The 21211-nt window shown below is 45.2% G+C and overlaps 3 protein-coding genes across 3 annotated transcripts in view; 2 read left to right on the top strand and 1 right to left on the bottom strand.

Moving 5' to 3' along the window:
* Positions 1 to 2313, top strand: part of T265_06187 (hypothetical protein) — a gene marked incomplete at both ends in the record, with an annotated part of 43685 nt that extends 41372 nt beyond the window's left edge. Inside the window, one exon of the mRNA XM_009171388.1 lies at positions 1822 to 2313. Within this exon, the coding sequence (XP_009169652.1) occupies positions 1822 to 1937 (116 nt within the window). The remainder of the gene's footprint in view (positions 1 to 1821) is intronic.
* Positions 2314 to 6917: 4604 nt separating this feature from the next.
* The window catches only part of T265_06186 (hypothetical protein), a gene marked incomplete at both ends in the record, with an annotated part of 33702 nt that continues 19408 nt past the window's right edge, over positions 6918 to 21211 (bottom strand). The window contains 5 exons of the mRNA XM_009171387.1: positions 6918 to 7610; positions 8018 to 8218; positions 9421 to 9643; positions 11882 to 12014; positions 12580 to 13126. Of these exons, the coding sequence (XP_009169651.1) occupies positions 7169 to 7610; positions 8018 to 8218; positions 9421 to 9643; positions 11882 to 12014; positions 12580 to 13126 (1546 nt within the window). The remainder of the gene's footprint in view (positions 7611 to 8017; positions 8219 to 9420; positions 9644 to 11881; positions 12015 to 12579; positions 13127 to 21211) is intronic.
* T265_13970 (hypothetical protein) lies at positions 16562 to 18571 on the top strand (the record flags this gene model as incomplete). The annotated part of the gene is made up of 1 exon (XM_009171400.1): positions 16562 to 18571. A coding segment is annotated over one exon (2010 nt), but the record flags the coding sequence as incomplete, so codon positions are not given.

Here is a 21211-nt window from a genome sequence, read left to right as displayed (position 1 = left end):
ATTGCTTGCTTGTAGCTCTTGAATGTCGGGGGACTTTATGAGGGTCCACTTTTTGTTGACCTCGTTAGAAGGATTTCATCCCGAGACAATCGCAGAATCGATTATTATCAGTGATAAGGTATAATGTTTGTTCGTGACTAGCCATTCAATGACCTGCCAACAAGTCCACGCCAGAAAATCAGCGACTCTTTGGGTAGTCCTCTTCGGAAGCTGACCAAGGGAATCAACGCGTGTAGCCGTTGTGTAATCATTGTCATCATCATCATCGACGGACAGCATACATCAATGCACAGGAAATCCGGCGTACGAGCAAGAGTCACCTGTTGACCTGCTTGCTGCAGAGTGTGGACATTAAAGCTGGCTAGGTAGACAGGCTTTCGGGATTGTACTAATTATGCTTGTTGAGTTTCCCGATACGGAACTTCGAGTGACGCGTAGGTTCAGCGTGTTTATTGCTGAGTAAAGAACGGAGGTTGCGGCAATCTGCAACCTTTTTTGCTTCACAGAGTCTGTCGATTGGTCTATTGATAAATCCACAATCAAGCGATGCCTACTTTTCGCTTAGCTTATTTACATAGCGAAGTTGGCACATTCATCAGAACAGTGATTCACCGCTAGTTACACAATAGTAATGATAATAATCATTCAGCTGTAACGCTCTATCGCTTCTTGGCTACCATACCATCCGATGGAGGCACGAGATATGACGTACTGCCTGGGTGCCCAAGCTGAGTCAGAATCAGTTGAGGTGTGGAGGTTGAGTTCGAAACACAGCTTCCGGTCAGAAAGTTTGTGCCTTGACCATTTAGCAGAGCTCTTCTCGCCCAGCCCTGTGCTGAGTGGAAGCAGCCGAGAGGTGGACAGTGTATGGTTTGTCAACGAAGTATGAAAACACTAACCAGTAAACTCGGTCGGGTGGACAACTGCCGCCTCCCTGGATGGGGACCCCGGGACTTAACTTATCGATGGTTAGTGACACTGGCAGAAATGGCCCAATCGCGCAAGCAGCGGTGCTGTTGTATCGAAGCTATTGCCTTCACTATGTAGCTACCCGATTCTCGAACATGCCATCACCTCCAAGGCTTGGCCATATCTACCGCACTCTCGCACTTTCCGGTGTTCGAAACTACGGTAGATGGAGCCAATGTGCCTATGGTACACGATTTATAGCTGACAAATTGATTATTTATTTATTTATTTAATTATACTTAATGCCTTTAGTTGGCAAGAAAAGAGTGATTGAGGGACCGACCTAACGTTAGCCTGCGGTAGCGTGCCTGCACTTCCGAGCGCTCAATCAGACAATCTGGAAAGAAGCTGACAGCAGGACACTGATATTGATCAGACAATCTGGAAAGAAGCTGACAGCAGGAACGCCACTGATATTGATCACTCGCCATTTCTTGCAATGTCTCCAGCCAACCAACCTTGATCTTCTGATGTAATTATTCGGCCAATATACGACAGTGGTTTCCACGTTTGCCGTTTGTATCCCTATTACAACCCGACTGCTACAGAGTCCGTGATACTTAGATTAATGGCTACAACTGACCGTATGGGTTGCAGCTGATTCTTAAATTCTTATCTGGGTTATCTGTATTTCTAAGACCTCATTTTAAGAAATTACTGCGAGCTGGTTCTTGCTGGGCGAACGTGCTCATCTAGCCTCGTGCAAATGTGGTGAACAGACCCCTCTTGTGGGTATATTAATCGAACAAAATCAGGTCAAAGACGTATTTGGTATAACCTGCCCACAACGAACTCTAGCTGGCCTTAGTAGCCATCATCTATACCCCTCACATCTCAACTCCTCTACTGCAGCTCCCAGGAAATGTCGGGAAGTCGCCACAGTTCTTGAGGACGCAACCGTATCATTAGAAGACGAGCCGGGGATTTCCTTTGTCGCCCGCGATCAAATAATCCAATGTGGCGCTTAATTCCAATCTATTCGATGCCCACTGTTTGCTACATATGACTACGAATTCCGTACACAATCATATATCCATGCGTCATTTCCTCTTATATTCTACACAATCCGTTCCAACACATCAGATTTTCTGCTCGGTTACATTTTGATCCCGCTTGAACGAACATATATATATATATATATGTTTGTCCGACAATTTAGCCGCATACATTAGTAGGTTCATTGTTTTTTTCCAGGTGTGCATTTTTTCATTCTGCTCTCACATTCTTATTATTCCTCGTGTATTTCAACCCTCACTTTTGTTTTACCGCTTGATTATATGCTCCTTAAGCGTTGAATGGTAGTTTGAAATTGACCTTGGGATCATTATCAGATGTTGTACGGTGACATGGATTGCTGATGAATTAGCAGTTTACCAGTCCCTTATGGTTTCATTTAGGACAAAACTGTTTGAGCGAACATACGGTCTTCAGTATCTCACCTTCTGGCTCCAGTTTATCCATGTAAGGCAGATAACACCGATCGAAATGCGGTCGAGTTCACTCATGCCAAAGAGTGACATATCGAATGACTGACCTCCACTCGGTCTGTGTTGTTCTATACGGTGAGTCTGTCAATATGTGTTCTGTCGTGGCAAACACATTTGAATTTTGCTGACCCCATCACCAGTGTCGCTTAACCGAGTACGCTGACCGGTTCCAACCTAGTTGTTAGAGGTGATTTTTTCTCCAGGCTTACGTGCTGGAGGCGCTTAAAAAAAAACGTATCAGAGACAACTCAAGATGCGACCACAGTCATTGGCCTAACCGCCCAATCATTTCCCAGTAACCTTGGTCTGCGCAACTCTGGCAATCCAGAGGCCGCTGCGGTCGGCGTGGCTATAAATCAACGGACAGAAGTCTTGTTTGACTGGATACCCATTGGTAGTCGCATGTGTGCAATTCATCTGGCAACCTCTGTGAAGGAATCTCACAGGCGAGCAATTGATCGTTGTTTGTTTACCGTATCTGCTTATGTCCCAATTGACTGCAGCTCTGACATCATCAAAGAAAACTGTTATGAAGCCTTGAGTGCCCTGTCACGGCAGCTCAAGTTCAGGGATATGCCGCTTTGACGCCATAAGTGGCAGTGATGTTCAAAACATATATGCACAACAAGTGGACGAATGTGTAATATGTCAGATGAACACGAGATTACTCAGTGGTTAAGGTGTGAACTTACAAACGAGGTTACGAGGTTCGCACCCGAACTCAAAATCTCGACAGTTATTGTCTAAGTTTGGGCAGCCTGGTAGTATCTCACCCCAGATTCTTCCTTTCGGTAGCATGGCAGCGCGATTATTTATTATTCCTATTACTAATATTATTATGTCTGAGAAACCAATAGAGTGGATTATTCATAAGATTATTCCTGATTCATAGACTAGAAGTTAATCAAAAATCAGTCAGTTTGAAGTAGTGGTGTTAAAAACGAGGCGAAAAAGGGACTCAGTGGCCGACAGCTTTCAAAACCTCATACGGGGGAGGAAAACTTTGTTTGTTAGTGGAACCGAGGGATATCTGGCGTCAAATAGTATGAAGACACCAAGAAATTTACGTGCGTGTGAGGAGAGTTGGTAATTTTGAAGTAGCTTTCATCGAGTAAGTAAAGCCAATCTGTGCTGAGAATCACAGATTGTTGTTTCGTCCCCACGTGAGATCAGCAGTAGAGCGCATCGCACGAAACTTTGGGGTATCCAACCCTGACTTCATTGCTCTTAGTTTGAACCCAACCATTCAGCAACAAGTAGCTGATCAGCAGTTAGATGAATTCGCAACTGGAGTTCCATCGGAGAAGCCGTCCGTCAAGAGGCCAGTCTGCACATGTGACCGCTTGATATGGATTCCCAGAATGAAGGATGAACGGCGCTATATTCTAAATGTTATCTACTCACACAGCTGTTCAGCCACTTGTAAACAAACGGTCAAGTGTTCAGCCAATGGCTGGAAAATCGCGTGTCCGAAACCCCACTAGTTTCATGAGATGCGCACTGTCGACGATTTTGAGTAGAGATTAAACAGCTGTATGTGTTTCTTGGCTTTTCAGCGTGAATTAGCTTCAATTATTGGATGTAAGCTCCATTAAGAAATGTCCCTGCATGAATCAGCTTGAAATTCTTTGGCTGGGATTTTCAAGCAGTTTGATGAATAGTTGGAATTAAGGAACACCATGTCCCTGCCCCACACTGACCTCACGAACTGCAGACAGCTTACTTATAACACATGTTTTCGTTATACCAAATTTATCCGTTTGTTATTCGTCTCAATCAAAGCTGATGGAGAAAACTTGTAACTGTGGCTTATACATGCCAAAGCTTCCTAGAAGAAAACAACTTGAGTTGTGTATATTTCTCTGGCGAGTGGCTCAGTGTGGCAATCCGGTAATCCAATTTCATGAACTTGGGAGCAACACAAATGTGGCCCCAAAACAGTCGTGTTTACTTACATCAAAACCATTTCTTGAATGAGCGAATTGCGGAAGCTTAATTGTGTTGAATTTCCCAATACGGAACTTTAGTTGCGCGTTGGTCCGACGATCCAGAATATCAAAATGAATTCTAGAGGTGCCGTTTAAACAAAAGTTAACAACGTTATACAACAGACCTCAATGGTCCACGTTCGTGGCGTCAAAACGTGTGCAAGCCTGTCGATGACCGGCACAGTGTAGTGTCAAGTTCCGTTGACCAGACAACGGCGAGTGGAATCGTGGCTCGGTAGTACGGTTTATGGTCATTCATTCCGAGGTCAATCTCGTCATTCTGAGTGGACGATCACCCAACGCACGCCAAGTACTATGGCCCGAGACCGATTTCGTGATTCTGAGTGTCGGTGCGATCACACAGGAATCACGATAGAACAGGGCTTGCATGATGAGCTGCGCACTTTCACACACATGGGCTAATAAATCAGTGTCGCGGATTCACTGAAGTGGGCGCACCGGAAATTTCGTGATATTTCACTTTGGTTTGTACTATTGTCGCCAAAACTAACACGCACCTGGGGTGGATTGGTACGAAAAAACCGTACTCTGGTTAGCTAGCCAAATCTAGCCGAGGTTTTTGTCGACTGGTGGTGTGAAAACCATACTCAATTGTGAAAACTATCGACAAGTTATCATGAAGAAGCTCGCTGTGTCGTGCCTGTGACTAAACTGTACAACTTCATTGTAAACAGCCTGACTGGTTGCTTCAAACGGTACATAGAAACTACAATGTCAGTGGCCAGAATTTGCTGCTCAGGAATTCACCCAGTGCGGTGACGTGCAGCTGTGTTGTTTCCACTTCACTGTGAGTTTTCCCACTGGCCTGCTCCACATTACTATTTCAGGCGCCTGAGTGAGCTGATTTCTCGACCGTCTCGGCTTACAGTTACCTAAGGGCAGCAGTCGTTGGTATGACTTTTTCAGACATGGATTTACTGTTCGCGTCAGTGTCGTTCGAACTTGACAGCGTCGATCCAGGTTCAGTAATTTCAGGTATTATTTCAGAAGCGGTCTGCTGAGGTTCCCGATACGGAACTTGGAGTTGAATAGTGAAGAGCAGGGTATACGCTGTGTTATTGAGATCCATACCGCTTTGTGGTTTAGAAACGTGGCATGTACGAACGAGATGTTGGACCATTGATGTATTTAGAGCATTTGACGGGTGTGAAGGAAACATCGGACTACCAATGCTGAGGTATGTCAGATGGTTTCAGGGAAAAGTAACTTCCTCCAGACCCTTGGTGGCTGATTTGTTATCCGAACTTGGAAATTAGCTTGCAAGCAGACAAACGACCACTTGATCAACCAACAATGAACGCACCCGAGCTACCAATATTCCAGTACATTGCACGCCAGAGCACCTTCTACCTCGCTATCCAAGTCTCATCCAAGTGGAAGCTACCAAAGTGGACAGTCTACAGTCTGAGAGCGAAGTGTGAAGGAGGTAACCAGTTAGCTCTACCAGCTTTCTGGTTCGGGACCCCGAGACTCAACTCGCCAGGGGTTAGTGACACTGGTGGACGTTTAAGTCACGCAATCAGTGGCACTATCTTATCAAAGCGATCGTCTACAATGCGTAGTGGACCAGCTTCCCTCAAATAACTAGATTGGTCCAATAGCTGAGTGTGCCATCGTTTCCAAAGTTTGTCTATATCTCCTCTGCTCTTCCGTTTTCTGGTGACCAAAATTGAGGCGTCTGGAAGCAACGCACGCTTCGTACATGGTTTATATCCGATAAACTGAGCTGCAAACCAGACAGATGAACAAAGCAAAGTGAGTTGTAATCCAGCGTTCTTTCGTGAAATACCTCAATAAAAAATCGGCTTATTCCCCCATTTACTTGGAGGAAAATGTCTACCTAAAAAGGACAAATTCAACAGAAAAAAGAGAAGGCGACCATGACATATGACCCAATATTTATAGAGGTGGCCGCTCTATATGGAAGCTATACACTAGGTGACTTGCGGTCCAGAGCTCTGCGATCGGTTACGCTACTCACGTACCCGATGCCTTAATTCCTTTTAAGGTTCTAACAGGAAGAATGTAGGGAATTAACCAGGAAGAAACAAGAGAGTCTCAATTTTCATGAAGAAACTACTCATGAGGTTGCTGAAAACTTGAAAGCTTAACACGTGTTGGCTGTTTTTGGTTCGCCCATTTGCAAGTATGGGATGGTACCAGAAAGGATAGAAAATCTCACGGACATGATGGCGTTTATCAGTAAGTCGTCCAGTTCTATCCGGTTATTCATGTCAATAACTTAACCCGTAATTTTCTTCCTCTGAATGTCAAGAATCTTCCAGGTTCTCGTCAGTCACTATCGGTACTCAAGTGTTACGACAAGGCGAAATAACGTGTGCCCGGACAAAGAATTATCGTCAACGCTATAGACTTATTGTTCACTCCATTTGTAAAACTTCGATTTCTACAAGGAACGAAAGACATGATCAAACAAAATTTATAGTGCTTCTTTCGGATGAAGGAGGCCAAAAGGCCTGGAAAAATATAAGTCATCCAAAATCGATCCGGTAAATAACATCTCGTTCGATGAAAGAACGGTGAAGGTAGGCAGAGAAGCGGTCGGGAACCCAAAAGTGATCTAAATACATCTCACCACATATGTACACTGAATAGGATGGCCAAATAAACGAATAAATGAATGTACATAAATCAAATGGCAGTGGGAGAGTAAATTAAAACAGATGACATGAAAGAAACTTATCAGTCCGATGTTGGGCCGGTGAGTGCAGGTAGCGGGATAGGCGCAGGTAAGGCTAACATATCGGGGCGGCCGATGAGAGCTTGTGGTACAAAAGGGGCATCTAAAAATTGGTCAAGTAGGTGACGTTCAACATCATCTACCATTTCCTCGATGAAAACGTGTTCATCTGCCGAAACGGGTCTCGCTCCCAAAACGTCCACATACATGTCCGGTATTGAGGTGATGATTGTGCACAGCGGAAACAAGCGGCGTAGACGAGTCACACTATGCAAAGGAAGTTCGGCACAGAACGAAATGTCCAACAGACGAAGACGTGTGCAACCGCTTAGCACCATGGCAACGGCTGTGCTGTTCACATTGGCAGATCCGTGAATGTCCAGTTGTTCTAAGGTGGAACAGAGACGCTGGCCAACGAAGGTCAGTTCTTCGGAATTCAACAGGCTACACAATGGGAGGTGAAAAAATAAGGAGGTTGGTAACAAAGTATGTTGGATGAGTGGACAAAAGTGCAGCTGATAAAAATTGGCGGTTGAGAACATCACTAGAATGATGGAAAACAGAAACGTAATTGACGTAAGCAGATAAGATAACGGCGCCTGTCCGGCGCTGATCAAGCGGTGGTGGGTCCAGAAAGCTGAAGAAGGCAGCTAAGGAACGAAAGGGTGTTACAGCTAAACGAGAGAACTGGGTTATCAACTGGACTCCGTTTTACTCAATTGGGCCTTTTCAGAGACTGTCCGGTTTTAACTATACACTAGACGCACGTAACCATGAGGTTTACAAGCGTTACAACATTGGACTACCTCCAGCACAACGTAAACGTGAGTAACAAAGAAGGTAAGACAAACCTTGTCCCGGTTAGATGTAATTTTCGAATCCGACCACAGTGCTGGACCAGATGTACGATACAATTGCTCTCTTGTGTCAGTGCAATGTTTCGACACCAACCCAAGTCCAGTTCCTCCAACAATGGGCAGGAGCGGGCCAGGTAACTGACACCCACCGCAGAAACAGTCACGCAGCGCCAAAGATTGACGGAGATGAGACCACTAGGAATACAAACGAAAGGGAACAACATGCGAGAGATCAATAGCGTGGTAAGAGAGGCACGTCAGAAGCGCTCTAGAAAGTGAAAGTATCTACTCCCGCACCACGTTGATTGACTAGATTCTGCAGCCTTAGTTTGACCAATGATGAAGAGGCATTGCGCTTACCAGGATATTAAAGTTATATATTCGTACGCCTCCGGATGTTCATTCACTACGCACATCGTTTGTTCGATGCCCAACTTGTCCGCTAAGTCGTCGCCGTTGGCGTCCAACCAGAGCCGGGCAGCATAAGCAGAATATTTGCTGACTCAAGGTGAATTCGCCACCTTTTTACGGCTCCAAATAGCATGCTGGCAAATTTTTAGTGCTTCGTCGGGTCCCCGTTCACAGTAAAACCATGCCATCCAAAACTAATCGATACATCCAACATCAACAGGGTTGGGTACAGTGGTTAGCGTATCTAGTCCGATAGCTGTGGTGTGAATTACCGTTGTTGTGCTGTGTACAGACTCAGGTCGAGCCCGTACTGATACGTTCTGTGAACACGTGCGCGAATTCGGGTTAATCTCATTCACACTACATCCGAGGTCTTGATGATTGATTACTACTGGGTTGAATAGACTTTACGACCTCTTGACCGACATCCAACTGGACTAGAGATACTGTACCCGTTGAGAACACTAATATCAGTCCAGGCATGTAGGAGCCAATGTTTTTAAGACCACTGTTTAGCGGATCATCGCCATATCCCTGGTTTGGAAGTGCGCTCTTATAGACCAGGTGGACTTGAATCCATCGGATACCAGGCGAATTTATAAGCATTGTGGTAGGAATTCTTACTCTAAGATATGACCACTAGATAGAAGTCATCTTAGTTAGTTGCTTCAAGTGCAGCGGTAAACTATATATATNAACCGGATTGGCCAAAACAACCTTGACGTGCAAGATGACCGAGTAAACGGAGGAGAAACATGCTGGCAATTGAACAGCAGAAAAGGTATCTGAGTCAGAGAACAGCTACCACAGATTAACGATTCGGTTACCAGGCGCGGACAGTCTGGGTGAGTGGGGAGAAAGTCTTGGTAACTGGGGTCGTCCACTGTGTCACCGACCCTGTTTCCCCGACGGACCATCCATTGAGACAGTTCACGAAGATTCATGGGCTAGTAACCTCTCGAAGACGGAAAAACAAAAAGACTTACGTATTGTTTCGGGTCAGGTTATCCAATACTTGATTCATATCCTGAACGTTCGTGCACGATCCCAAATTGATGTGACACAGGTGTTGGCATAACTCAGCTAAACTTAACAGACCGTCATCAGCGATCTGGGTTCGATACAGAGATAACCAGTTGAGCTGAATCAGCCGACTCAAAGCCAAGAACCCGTGCGAAGTGATACCCGTGCATGAGGAAAGATCCAATTCTATAAGGGAAACAAAGACAGAGACCTCATTGATCCAGTGCTATCACATTGCAGCGAAAGTCCGGAGGAACCTGTTTGGCTAATCGAGTTTCTAAAAACATTGCAGTAAAGTGCGCTGCAGTGCTGAATACCCTCAAAGAGCAAATGAGTCAGACTTTCGGAGAAGAGCCAATAAGCTTAATCAGTGAATAACACGGCCGACAGATAGATTCCGTGCAGCTTTTTCGTACAACGTTCCCATTCTAAAGAGCTATATGGATTTTTAAAACTATTGGCTATATCTCGCGATGGAGTGACGGAAACGCGGTCAGGGAATAAATCACAGTCATCGGAAAACAAACCAAAACTTGGAACAGATTGAGGAGTCATCGTTTTGGTAACAATCGGTAGATTTATTGCTGGGCAGCGTTTTCCTTTTGACACCAAAGCTTCGTCAGGCCAAGTGACTAGGATCCGAGGTTGATCGAGATTTAAGGCGGAAGGAGAAGCAATCAACTAAGTCAAGTTAAATCTTTGTTGGGTGTCAGTCGAGGGATTTTTGTGTGTTTGGGTGGGTAAACAAGTGTTGGGCCGATGGGGAAACTTACATGTGTTTGGGTCCAGCCTAGGGTCTAGTTCTTCTGGTTCGGTCCACTTGATGATCCCGCTTGAACGTCTGTGCGGATGAGCTAGTGCTAAGATAGTTGTGTAAGAGGGATGCTGTGAACTTTGGTTCAAGGGGCCTTGCGGTATTTAAAGCACACTTCTGAACTTGATCTAGGCTGTCTGATAGGCGTTGGGTGAACACCCATGATCATCAGCGTGCTTCAATGAAATGCCTGAACACCCATCACCATCATCGTCATCATTATCATCATCTTCATCACCGGCCGTGCTTCTGTAGCATGTTTGGAAACCCATCATCGTCGGCAGTTGTTGAACTGATTAACTGCTTGAGCGCCCAATCGGCAACTGGCCTTTATGGCCCAAATACCTGACGGCCTCTCTACTGGGACTTTGGTGGGGCTTGACGGTCACAGTAGGTTTCGGACATTTTGGGATTATTTTCAGGAATCTAACCTTCTTGACGGTCTCCAGACTTTGAGGCATCGAATAATCAGTGCCCCATATTGCTTGATTATGAACTATGTTTCTGTTTTTTTTCCGCGATGGTTTGCGGAATTTCGTTTACTGGGTCAACTATAACTGGGTGCAGGGAGCAAACGCGTTATGGTAGACTCCACTCCAAATCACATCTAGGGGGCGAAGTGACTCAGTGGTTAGAGAGAGAATTTACTGACAAGAAGGTCCGGGGTTCGAATCCGACCTCTGCATATCGACTTCTCCTGTCTAGGCTTGGGCAACCTGACAGTATTCCAGCCCTCGTGCTTTTTTTCGGGTGGCATGGCAGCTAGCCAATGAAAGGGTGTTACAGGTGAAGATCGTTCACAGGAGTGCTTTGGGGTTGCGCTAAGTAAATATACAAAAAATAAAATCATTCAGCTGACTTCACGAAATCCGACTCTAGTACGTTCTCGAGCTTGAATCAGGGGAAAATGGGATAACGCAATAATTAGGAAGTAGAATAGCTATGTGACCCTTTGACTCCAAAGACGAACTACGATAGGTCAATAAGAAACGTCGGCTGTTTTAGATGTCTACGACTCCATAACTTTTTTAAACGGTAGTTAAGCCATGTATGCCTAACTAGAATTCACCACTACATGTGTCTTTTGAGTAATGTTCAAACCTTGGAAGCCTCACAGAGAGTAGTCATGGTGAAGTGACTGCATATCGACTTCTCCTTTCAAGGCTTGGGAAACCTGACAGTATTCTAGCCCTCGTGCTTTTTTTCGGGTGGCATGGCAGCTAGCCAATGAAAGGGTGTTACAGGTGAAGATCGTTCACAGGAGTGCTTTGGGGTTGCGCTAAGTAAATATACAAAAAATAAAATCATTCAGCTGACTTCACGAAATCCGACTCTAGTACGTTCTCGAGCTTGAATCAGGGGAAAATGGGATAACGCAATAATTAGGAAGTAGAATAGCTATGTGACCCTTTGACTCCAAAGACGAACTACGATAGGTCAATAAGAAACGTCGGCTGTTTTAGATGTCTACGACTCCATAACTTTTTTAAACGGTAGTTAAGCCATGTATGCCTAACTAGAATTCACCACTACATGTGTCTTTTGAGTAATGTTCAAACCTTGGAAGCCTCACAGAGAGTAGTCATGGTGAAGTGACTGATAATTCTTACCTCTGAGTAGCGGACATGTATTCACAATGTAAAGTAGGCAATCGTCGTTGAGAAATTTGCAACTGGCTAATCTTAATGTTGTCAACTGACGACAGGCATCACCCAGAAAATCACCGAAGGCGACCGGACTAATCTGGAATCAAGTAGGAGGAAAAACAGCAGTCAGTAAAGAGGGGGTTGTGGAAGATGCTGGTGGTCGACCATAAGCAAACAAATGAGGAAGCTTGGTTCACAAGAATTTACACTGTTTTGTAAGTGGTCTTTTGGTGTCCACAGTTTCAATGGACATGAATTTCAGAAGAGCTATGCGCGCTCCATGCACTTGTGGTTTTCTTTCGGTGGCGCAAAACCTACTAAGACCACAAGGTCTCCATAATCTCAGGTTCCCCTGCATGAAAACGAGGGCAGTCGGAAAGTCGGTGATGAGTTGTAATGGTAAGCTCTAATCTGTCATTCAGGGAGAACTGCTCAGCGTACAGGGGCCTTAGGTGGTTCATCGATCCAAACTCAGCTACAAGAATATGTTATATAATAAAAAGTTTGAAACGATTGAGAAAATTTTCCACTGTATTTCCCCCTGTTTGTCTTTTTAAAGTCGTTTAACCTGGACTTTATCGTTAGGGTCCCATCAAGAATACATAGGGCGAAGCATCGAAGGAGGTCCGTAGAAAGAAAAAAAGGATATTCAAAGTACTCACTGCAGAATAGTTACCACACCAAGACATATCAAGTCGTCTTAGGCGGCATGGAGGAAATGCCTCACAGTAGGCGTCGTAAAAATTGGCGGTTGAGGGACGGAGTACATTTGATTTTTCTTGCCTTTGTTCTTCACCAGGGATCACCAGAAATGTCTCACATAGCGGATTCTCAGCGTTACATGGTTCTCCACTCAGTTCACCTTGGGAATTGGCGTGATCGGTTTGAATGATTCGACCTGATGAAGTGGCAGTCGTGGCGCTAGTACTCCAGCTGCGAATTCGGGCGGCTAGTTGACGACCCCTTTTAACACGTCCGTGCAGCTCATGGTTGGATTCAGTTTCTTCTTGTGCAAGACGACGCAGAAAATTGAACGGAGCGACGGAATTACCGGTCGTTGCGGCGGCAGCCGCCCTGGCCGTTAAGTTCACACGACCCAGGCGCTTTCCAAGACTAAGCAATCCTGAGTCGTTTAGTCCGGGCCAATAGGCTTGCAAATTAAGACTAGTCAGCTGAGCCAAGGCATCGTCGGCGAGACATCGGAACTGTCTGGAAGAGATAAGAAAACAAAGTGAGACAAGTGGGAAGTGAACACCCCACATTAAAAGGATTTGAACAGTATGTCGCAGTTCGAACGTATTAGTGAACAGTCATTCGTCGCCTCAAGAAACACTAATGTTCCGAAGCTGTATGAGTTCAGTAGAGATTCTCTCATTGTCCGCGAAAGTGGCCAATAGTGTATTTAAAATTAAAAAAAAAACGCTGTAATTTGAGAACGCATCACTGGTGATTTCTAAAACTGGAGGATTTCCGAAAGCTCAACGAACGCCATTACAAGAGAGCGGAAAGAGGAGCTAAGTGACGATGTTAAAATTGTGGTGACGTCATGGGGACAACAAAACGATAGTTTAATAACTGATTTCCAAGTCCACCGATCGATCATCGGATTAATTCGCTGCTGTAATTCATAAAACAACTGGAGCGAATGCAAATCAAGGATCATCCGAGTCAACAATGCAGATAAACAGCAGGAGCACTGCGATCGATCAGTGGTAGGCCGACAAATGCAACTAAAAACCTAATCAGTCAAACCCGATCGAGCAAGCAATGCAGGGCTCAGGATGGCATGTAGCAAGGCGAACTGAGTGCTTTTTCAAATGATTTCGAGGGATCACGATGCACCTCTTCTTAGAGAGGGCACTTCATTGGAACGCACTATGTGAACGCTCAAATCTTGTGGTTCCATAGGATTCCTATGCAAAAATATGACGACATTTTGAAGAATAAGTATCCGTTGTGCAAGAATCCTAAACTACGCACGAGCAGTTGGACAATCGGTTTTATTGGTTCGGTTTGCTCCGAAATTGTTTGAGAATTATCGTTGAGATGTAACAACTTTCGGTGCCTACTAACCATGCTATCCGGAGGACGCACAAGCGCTGATATTGCCTACGCCTAAATAGGAGCAGTCATGAATTATACATATTCTGCGGCGAATTTCCGGTTCCAGTGCCCTTTGTATCATCGCCCAAAACAAATTTTGGGAGTGCTAATTGTGCAAGAGCAATACTGAAAACTGTTGAAACAAGCTCAATGGCTGTTCTGGTGAGGTTGTGCAACATCAGTTTGGGAGTGCGCAAGTAGTTTACGAAGGATCCTGGTGAAAGAAGGAAAAGCCTTCGCTGCGATGTTATTTATTGGCAAAAACAAACTAAATGGTTACAAGCGATTAGACACGAAGGTAAACATCTCATATGCACAAAGTTTCTACAAACTGAACATTCTCAAGCGTACTTTTGAACTTTCTTGGACATTAACTGACTATTAACCAAAAACAAACGAACACTGAGAAATGGTCCCATAATTTCCTGATCATCTTCACCTTCCATTAGATGTGGGGATGAAGTTTAGACAACAGACCATAGACTACTCACGTGCTTCACTGGTAGTATACACCGTTGCACCAGTATTACTCATTGCCTGAATCAAACACGTTTAATTGCCCCAGAAAAGCTGTACGTTTATCGTTTGTCAGCATTCCCTGTGCCACTGAGAATGATCTACTAAGATTCATAAACATGTTGGCCAAAGTTGGCCAATTCTTCTCCTATCCTGGCAGAATTATCCTCCGGTCTAAAAGAGGAAGCTTCTTGCATTACTCTCTTTAGACCGTATATACTTCACGTATTTTTTACCCCGCAACATCATCATCATCATTGTCAGCTGTAATAACTGCGTACTTGTCGTACAGTGGTTGTAGCTGCCACAGTCGTTCACCAATGAGCAAACAAAGTGCGAAATGGTGAGCGTATTTTGATGCTCACTCGTAGAAGCCACCATATCACCAAACTGTGACTGAAACAGGCCTTTCCAAAAACGCATTTAACTGTGCGTAATCTTTCTAAACTACTGTAAATGTGGACAAGTATTCGGAGATTTTACTACCGCACAATAGAAATTTATGCAAGACCTAGGATCCCCTTAGGCCAAGGCCTGAGAACATCATGAACGAGAGATTCAGCTGCGTTCCAGGTGAGTCTCTCGAAAAACCAAATTAGTTTGCAAATGAGTGTATATTCGCTGATCCCATGCAATTTGGTTTCAAGTAGAACATAAGTTTGACGGAAGCCCGCGAACTGCGCCTACCTGATGAGCCCCGAAAAAAGCGAAACCGGTCGTGGGCTGTCGACCGATTTTCAGCAACCTTACGAGTAGTACATTACAAGGTCACGGAATGGTTTTTCGCTGACAAAAAAGGCCACCTTGATAGACGTGATTGTCATCAACATTATCATCGACACCGATGATTTAGTTGAAAGCCTTACTAGGAAGAAAAGAATAGAAGCGGATGGAGAAGGGACTTGGTGCTAACCTATCACATTCATTCCGAGATGCCTACACCTGCAGACACTCATTCAGGCAATCTCGATAGAAACAACCAAGCCATTGACATCAATTAGCCTCTCCAACCGAGGGCTTCACAAATTCAAGTACTCATCTATGGATTGAGATAGGATGGAGATGGACAGGAGATAGATTAGGTTAACTGAATGTAAGTGAGTATACAAAAAGAACCTCTAACAATACAGAATCAAAACCGGCAAAACTTAGAATATCTATTAAGTCACACACCGTACAAAAAATTCGCAAGATGAACTGTGTGAATGTGAGTTATCAGTGATAGTTGTAACTGGAGCATCATGGATTCATAGTGGACAATATCGCTCAACAGCAGCGTGATGTGAACGAGTCTACAAACCACGGACTTGGTTACCGCAGGAGCGTCTTAGCGTCGCGGGTTATCTTAGCCATTCGACATATCCAGAAGTTCCTGAAATGATGAGAAATATAAATTTTGTGCCTTGGTTTCACGGACTCGATTGTGCAGAGCAAGATGGCCGATTCGGTTGACACACACATGACGCAGATGACAACATCGTTCTTCAATTCCGGAACAGCATTTCAACATCAAGTTCGTGCATTTCCTGGTTGACCAAGTCGCTCGATGGAGATCTTCGCCTGTTTACAAGCAAACTGATGAGATGATTGTTTTCACTACCGGCGCCAGTCGGTTGGGAATGGATGAGTTGTATCACCCTGGCAGTTTTGTGGGTGCACATAGTGGAGGCTGGTATGCGATTTTCGTAGCCATAGCCTTTTAAGTTGCTTTGGTCAGAACAAATCTCTTCACTGTTACATGTCCGAAAATAAACCGCAATGTCTTTTCCATGCAGAGCAATCATGTGAATAGTTCTAACCCAATTCCATATAAATGAGGCAGTGTAGCATTTCAGTCCTTTTAGCCTTGATCGGTAACATCACGTGGATAGACAAACCAGCTGATTTATTTGAACGGCACCTAGTGACCGATCGAAGGGTCAGAAGAACCGCTGGCTCATGTCGTTGCAAAGGTATGCTGCACGGTAACTGATGCGTATACCTGTCCACAATCTCTTTTACTTTGTTCTCTACGTCTCAATTCAACTGCCATATTCTGGCGAAGGAGCAGCTTATCACAAGGCTTACCAATGGGGCTCATGGTCAGCCATACCTATAACTTGTTCTGTTACCTGCGGCCGTGGACTGCGATGTCGCGTACGTAAATGTCTGGATGGTTATGGCCGAGAGGCGCCAGATACACGTCGATGTCAGAACCCAGAAGACTTTATGTCCAAGGCTGAGATGTGTACCGTGTGTGAGGTGCGCGCTAAGTGTCCTACTCTACCGAATTGGGGAGCTTGGAGCCCATGGAGCTCGTGCATCCCTAAAGAGACTAGAGACAAACGACCAGAAGAGCGCTGTTTGGAGGGCCTAAGGGTTCGAAATCGGTTGTGCAACAACCCACCGCCGGAACCACCACCCTACGGAGTGCCGTGTAGCGGTTCGGCTAATCAAACGATGGAGTGTCGTCATAATTGTGATGATAGACCAGTGTTCGAGCCAAATGATATAGTAAAACAAATCCAACTGCGAGTCGAAATGGACCATCGTAAGGGTCTACAATCATTCAGACAGGTGAGGCGAGTGAAAGTTGGTCAGTCCGTTCGCATGAGTTGTGCGACACCTGCCTTCAAACTAGCCAAGAAGTTAATTGTCACCGAGAGGTTTGCACCGGAAAAAAGAGGAATGGAAGGCAGTGAATTAGAGGTACGTTGGTACAAAAATGGTATCCCATTAGAAACTGAAGACGATGAAGTGGAGGCAAATAAAATTCGAAAGAAGCCTAAACGCATAGCTGCGACGGAAGTTCACGAATTGCTCCATGAACAATTACGATGGGAATCGCTGCTGCCATCGACGGTTCCTAGATTGCACGACTTTGGCCTCGAGTTTACCAGCATAAGGGAAGGTGACCAAGGATTGTATACGTGCGAGATCCATTACGCTCGCTACAGGTGGATGACAATCTTCTACAGTCTGACAGTTAGAGGGGTGCGCTATGTATCACAAGGCACAGACCCGTTCTACCTACACTCGAACTTGGGGGTGACAAACGCACTGAGTACAGCGTCTGTGTGGCTCGAGGCAGCACAAATAGTGTGGAAGCTTAACGGACGAGTTCGGCTTCGTGGACTTATTTCGAGACCCACAAGGCGCATACAACTCTTAGAAAAATTAAACCGCACTCAAGGTGGGACCTGGCAATGCTTTCTGGTTATTCCAGCAGCTGGACCGTCTTCTAGAGTGAGCAAACCGGCAATTCGCGTGTCCGGAACGTATCTCATTAACGAATTTGAGTTGAGGGTTGATCCACCTCAAGATCACCTGTGGCACATAGCGCAGAATCCGGCAAGCATTCGAATTCTACGAAACATTGTTGTTACATTAGGAATTATGTGCCTATTTCTATTTTGGTTTCTACTGCTTACTATATGGGCAGCGAAGCGTTGGGTCGGACGAAGTCTGACGGTGTTACAGAAAAAAACAGTCGTGCAGGAAATTCTAGATAATGAAAGTCGTCTCTTACTGACGTGTAGAAAACGAGCGACAATCAATCGAGAACGCCTGATGCCATTTCTGACACACGAACATGAGCGACTTACACGTGCAGCCGCACATCTAAATGAACGGTTTGTCCCATCACTCGGAGACGAAGAGCTAGAGTCGGAGGAAAATGATAAGGGACACGGAACTATTGGAAGCATGTTTGGCCGTGGTATTAGCAGAGTGTCGACAATGTTGAGAGGAGTGGGTTCAATTCGTTTATTTGGAAGTCAAAAAGGGAGTATCTATAAGCGGCGTGAATCACAAAAATCCACGGGTGAGCTATCAATGACGAATCGAGTGGAGATACTAAAAGGACTGTTTGGAGGTCAAGCAGATGGGGAACAAGCCACACGCAATTCGGTCGGTGAGGTGAAGAAAGCTAATATCAAAAACATGTTTTCCTTGATGGGTGCGCAAAAACGGCCAGTGAGAAGAGGAACAGCCATGGTACCTACATTCAAAATGGGGGAAGAAGACCACGACACCATGGTGACAGCGGGAAAGTAAAGTTGAGCGGATGACAATGACTGTCTAAATTTGGCCTTTATACTCCCAGCAACCATTGTCTTTGTTTTACGCATGATGTGTTCTGTCAAGCCCAGTTTGCGGAAAAACTTTGGGGAAACACACTAGTCAACGCACAAAAAAATCTAAAAAACGCACCGTGCTAAAATTACACGTGAAGCGCATGTAAGGGCAAGAGCGTGAAAAGCGTGATCAAGCTTGATTCCGCCAGCACTCCTTTTTCGTCGGTTGTGACACCACCGAGACGTCGAAATGTAATTTTGTGACTACTTGTTATTTACTAAGTAGTTAAGAAAGGTGGGAAAATAGCTGTCAAGGGCTGAAGACGACGATGCAGGTGAGGTGGACCGCGGACACTAACGTCAAGTATCCGACTGAGACTACATAAATACACACGATATGTTCTAGAGTAGAAGTGAGAGCAAGTAGGTTTCCTAATCCATAGAAATATATAGATGTACGAAAAATTGACAAATTCCGCCGGTACCGTTGCGACTAAAATGTACATTAGTGTGAGTCCGAATTCCACAACATATCCAGGGCGCATATCGGCACACACATGGTGCAGATATCGTCGGATTCATAATACCCACCATAAACGCCGAGGTTTGGAGTGGAAACTGTCTTGAGCTAAAGCCTGGTTTAAATTTTTCCCCTTAAATTACTCAGCCACCATCGTCATCATCATTGACAGTATTCTACAACGATGGTTGACTGTCAAAAAACCATGATTAAATTGAAAACTTGCTGTAAAAAAAGAATAAAAGTGGACGGGAAATGGACTTAGTAATAGCTTACTAAAACCAATTCGAGGTGCCTACTCCTCCAGACACTCATTCAGGTGATCTGGATAGAAACTGACAACAAGAATGCCACCAACATCGGTTGGTATCCACAGTACGGCAGTGAAGCATCAGTGGCAACACTGATGTTGCTGTCTTTGATGATGATGATGGTATCCACAGCAAGCAGTGTCTCCAACCAGGCACAGTGGGGATCACGCGGTCCCCATCCTGCAAAGAAAGTAACACCTACTGCACTCAAACGTTTCGCAACCTCTTTCATACCCCTCTGCCAGGTCAAAGGGTTGGTCACCTCTCTGCTTACGCCACTCTGAGTTTGGCATGGAAAGCAGCGCTCTCTTCGGCAAACGATGGTTAGGCATACGCGACACGTCCCAACCAACGCAGATCCTGGTGATGGACACATTCTTCAATGGGAGTACTCATTGCACAACCGAAGACTCGCTTTCTAATTGCCTCATTACGGTTTCGCCGATACCACCCACGCGAGCTATGGTTCTGAGACGACGACTGTCGGACAAATGAAGACGTCTCAGTTCTGCTGCTCGAACAGTCAAAGTCTCACAGCCATAGATGTTTCAAATTAGCAAATGCGACCCTGGCCTTGCAGATTCGTGCAGTCACCTCATCCGTCACACTACAATCAGAACTAACACAACTTCCAAGATAAGCGAAACGTTGTACAACTTCCAGTACCTCTCGCTGGATTGCAAGTGGCGAGTTCAGTGACTCAGCATCATCATCATCGACAGCATGACATCAGTGTTCAACACCGATGCTTCACTGCCGTACAACCATGACTTATTTGAAAGACTTATTGTGAAGAAAAGAAAAGCACAATCATTCCGAGGTGCCTACACCTCCAGACATTCACTCAGGCAATCTGGATAAAAATTGACAACAAGAACGCCACTGACATCGGTTGGCAGCCATATCTTGTAGTGCATCCAACCAGGCACAGTGAGGATCACGCGGTCCCCACCCTGGAAGGCGAGTAGCACCGACAGCACACAAGCGTTTCGTGATCTCCTTCATACTCCTCCGCCAAGTCAAGGGTTGGCCACCTCGCTGTTTACGCCACACCGAATTGGGCATGGAAAACAGTACTCTCTTGGGCAAACGATGATTCGGCATACGTAACACATATCCCAACCAACGCAGATACTGGTGCTGGACACATTCTTCAATGGAAGTACCCGTTACACAACGGAAAACACGCTTTCTAACTGCCTCGTTACGGATTCGCGACACCAACCCACGCGAGCTATGGTTCTGAGACAACGATTGTCGAACACCTGAAGATGTCTCAGGTCCGCTGCTCAAATAGACCAAGTTCAGTGACTGAACGTCCACGAGCATGAGGGTGCAAAGTGGTCAGTTCATCCAAAAATCACATGCGCCTTCTCCTCTTCGAAAACAAGAACGATGTCTTCTGAATATTTCAGATCGACAAGGTTTTCGTCACAAGCCATTTGAAAACAGGGTTTTGAAGACCTTACAGCGTTCGTCTCATGATTTCATCGATCACGAAGTTGAATAAGAATGGAGATGGTGGGCATCCCTGACGGACACCTCTTTGTGTGCGGAAGTTTTTGGAGAGCTCTCCGTACACTCTCACACGTCCGGAAGTCGGAGAATACAAAGAACGTATGATGTTTACAAACTTACGGGGCATTCCTTGGCGGGCAAGCGTCTCAAGAAGAGCAGACCGATCAACCGAGTCGAATGCGCCTCGAAAATCCAGGAATACTAGAATTGTGGGTCGCTTATACGTATGGCGTTGTTCTAGCACCTGACGCAGTGTGAAGATTTGGCCAAC

Source organism: Opisthorchis viverrini (assembly GCF_000715545.1).
Source record: "Opisthorchis viverrini unplaced genomic scaffold opera_v5_124, whole genome shotgun sequence".
NCBI lineage: Eukaryota > Metazoa > Platyhelminthes > Trematoda > Opisthorchiida > Opisthorchiidae > Opisthorchis > Opisthorchis viverrini.
This window is presented reverse-complemented; position numbering and strand designations above follow the sequence as displayed.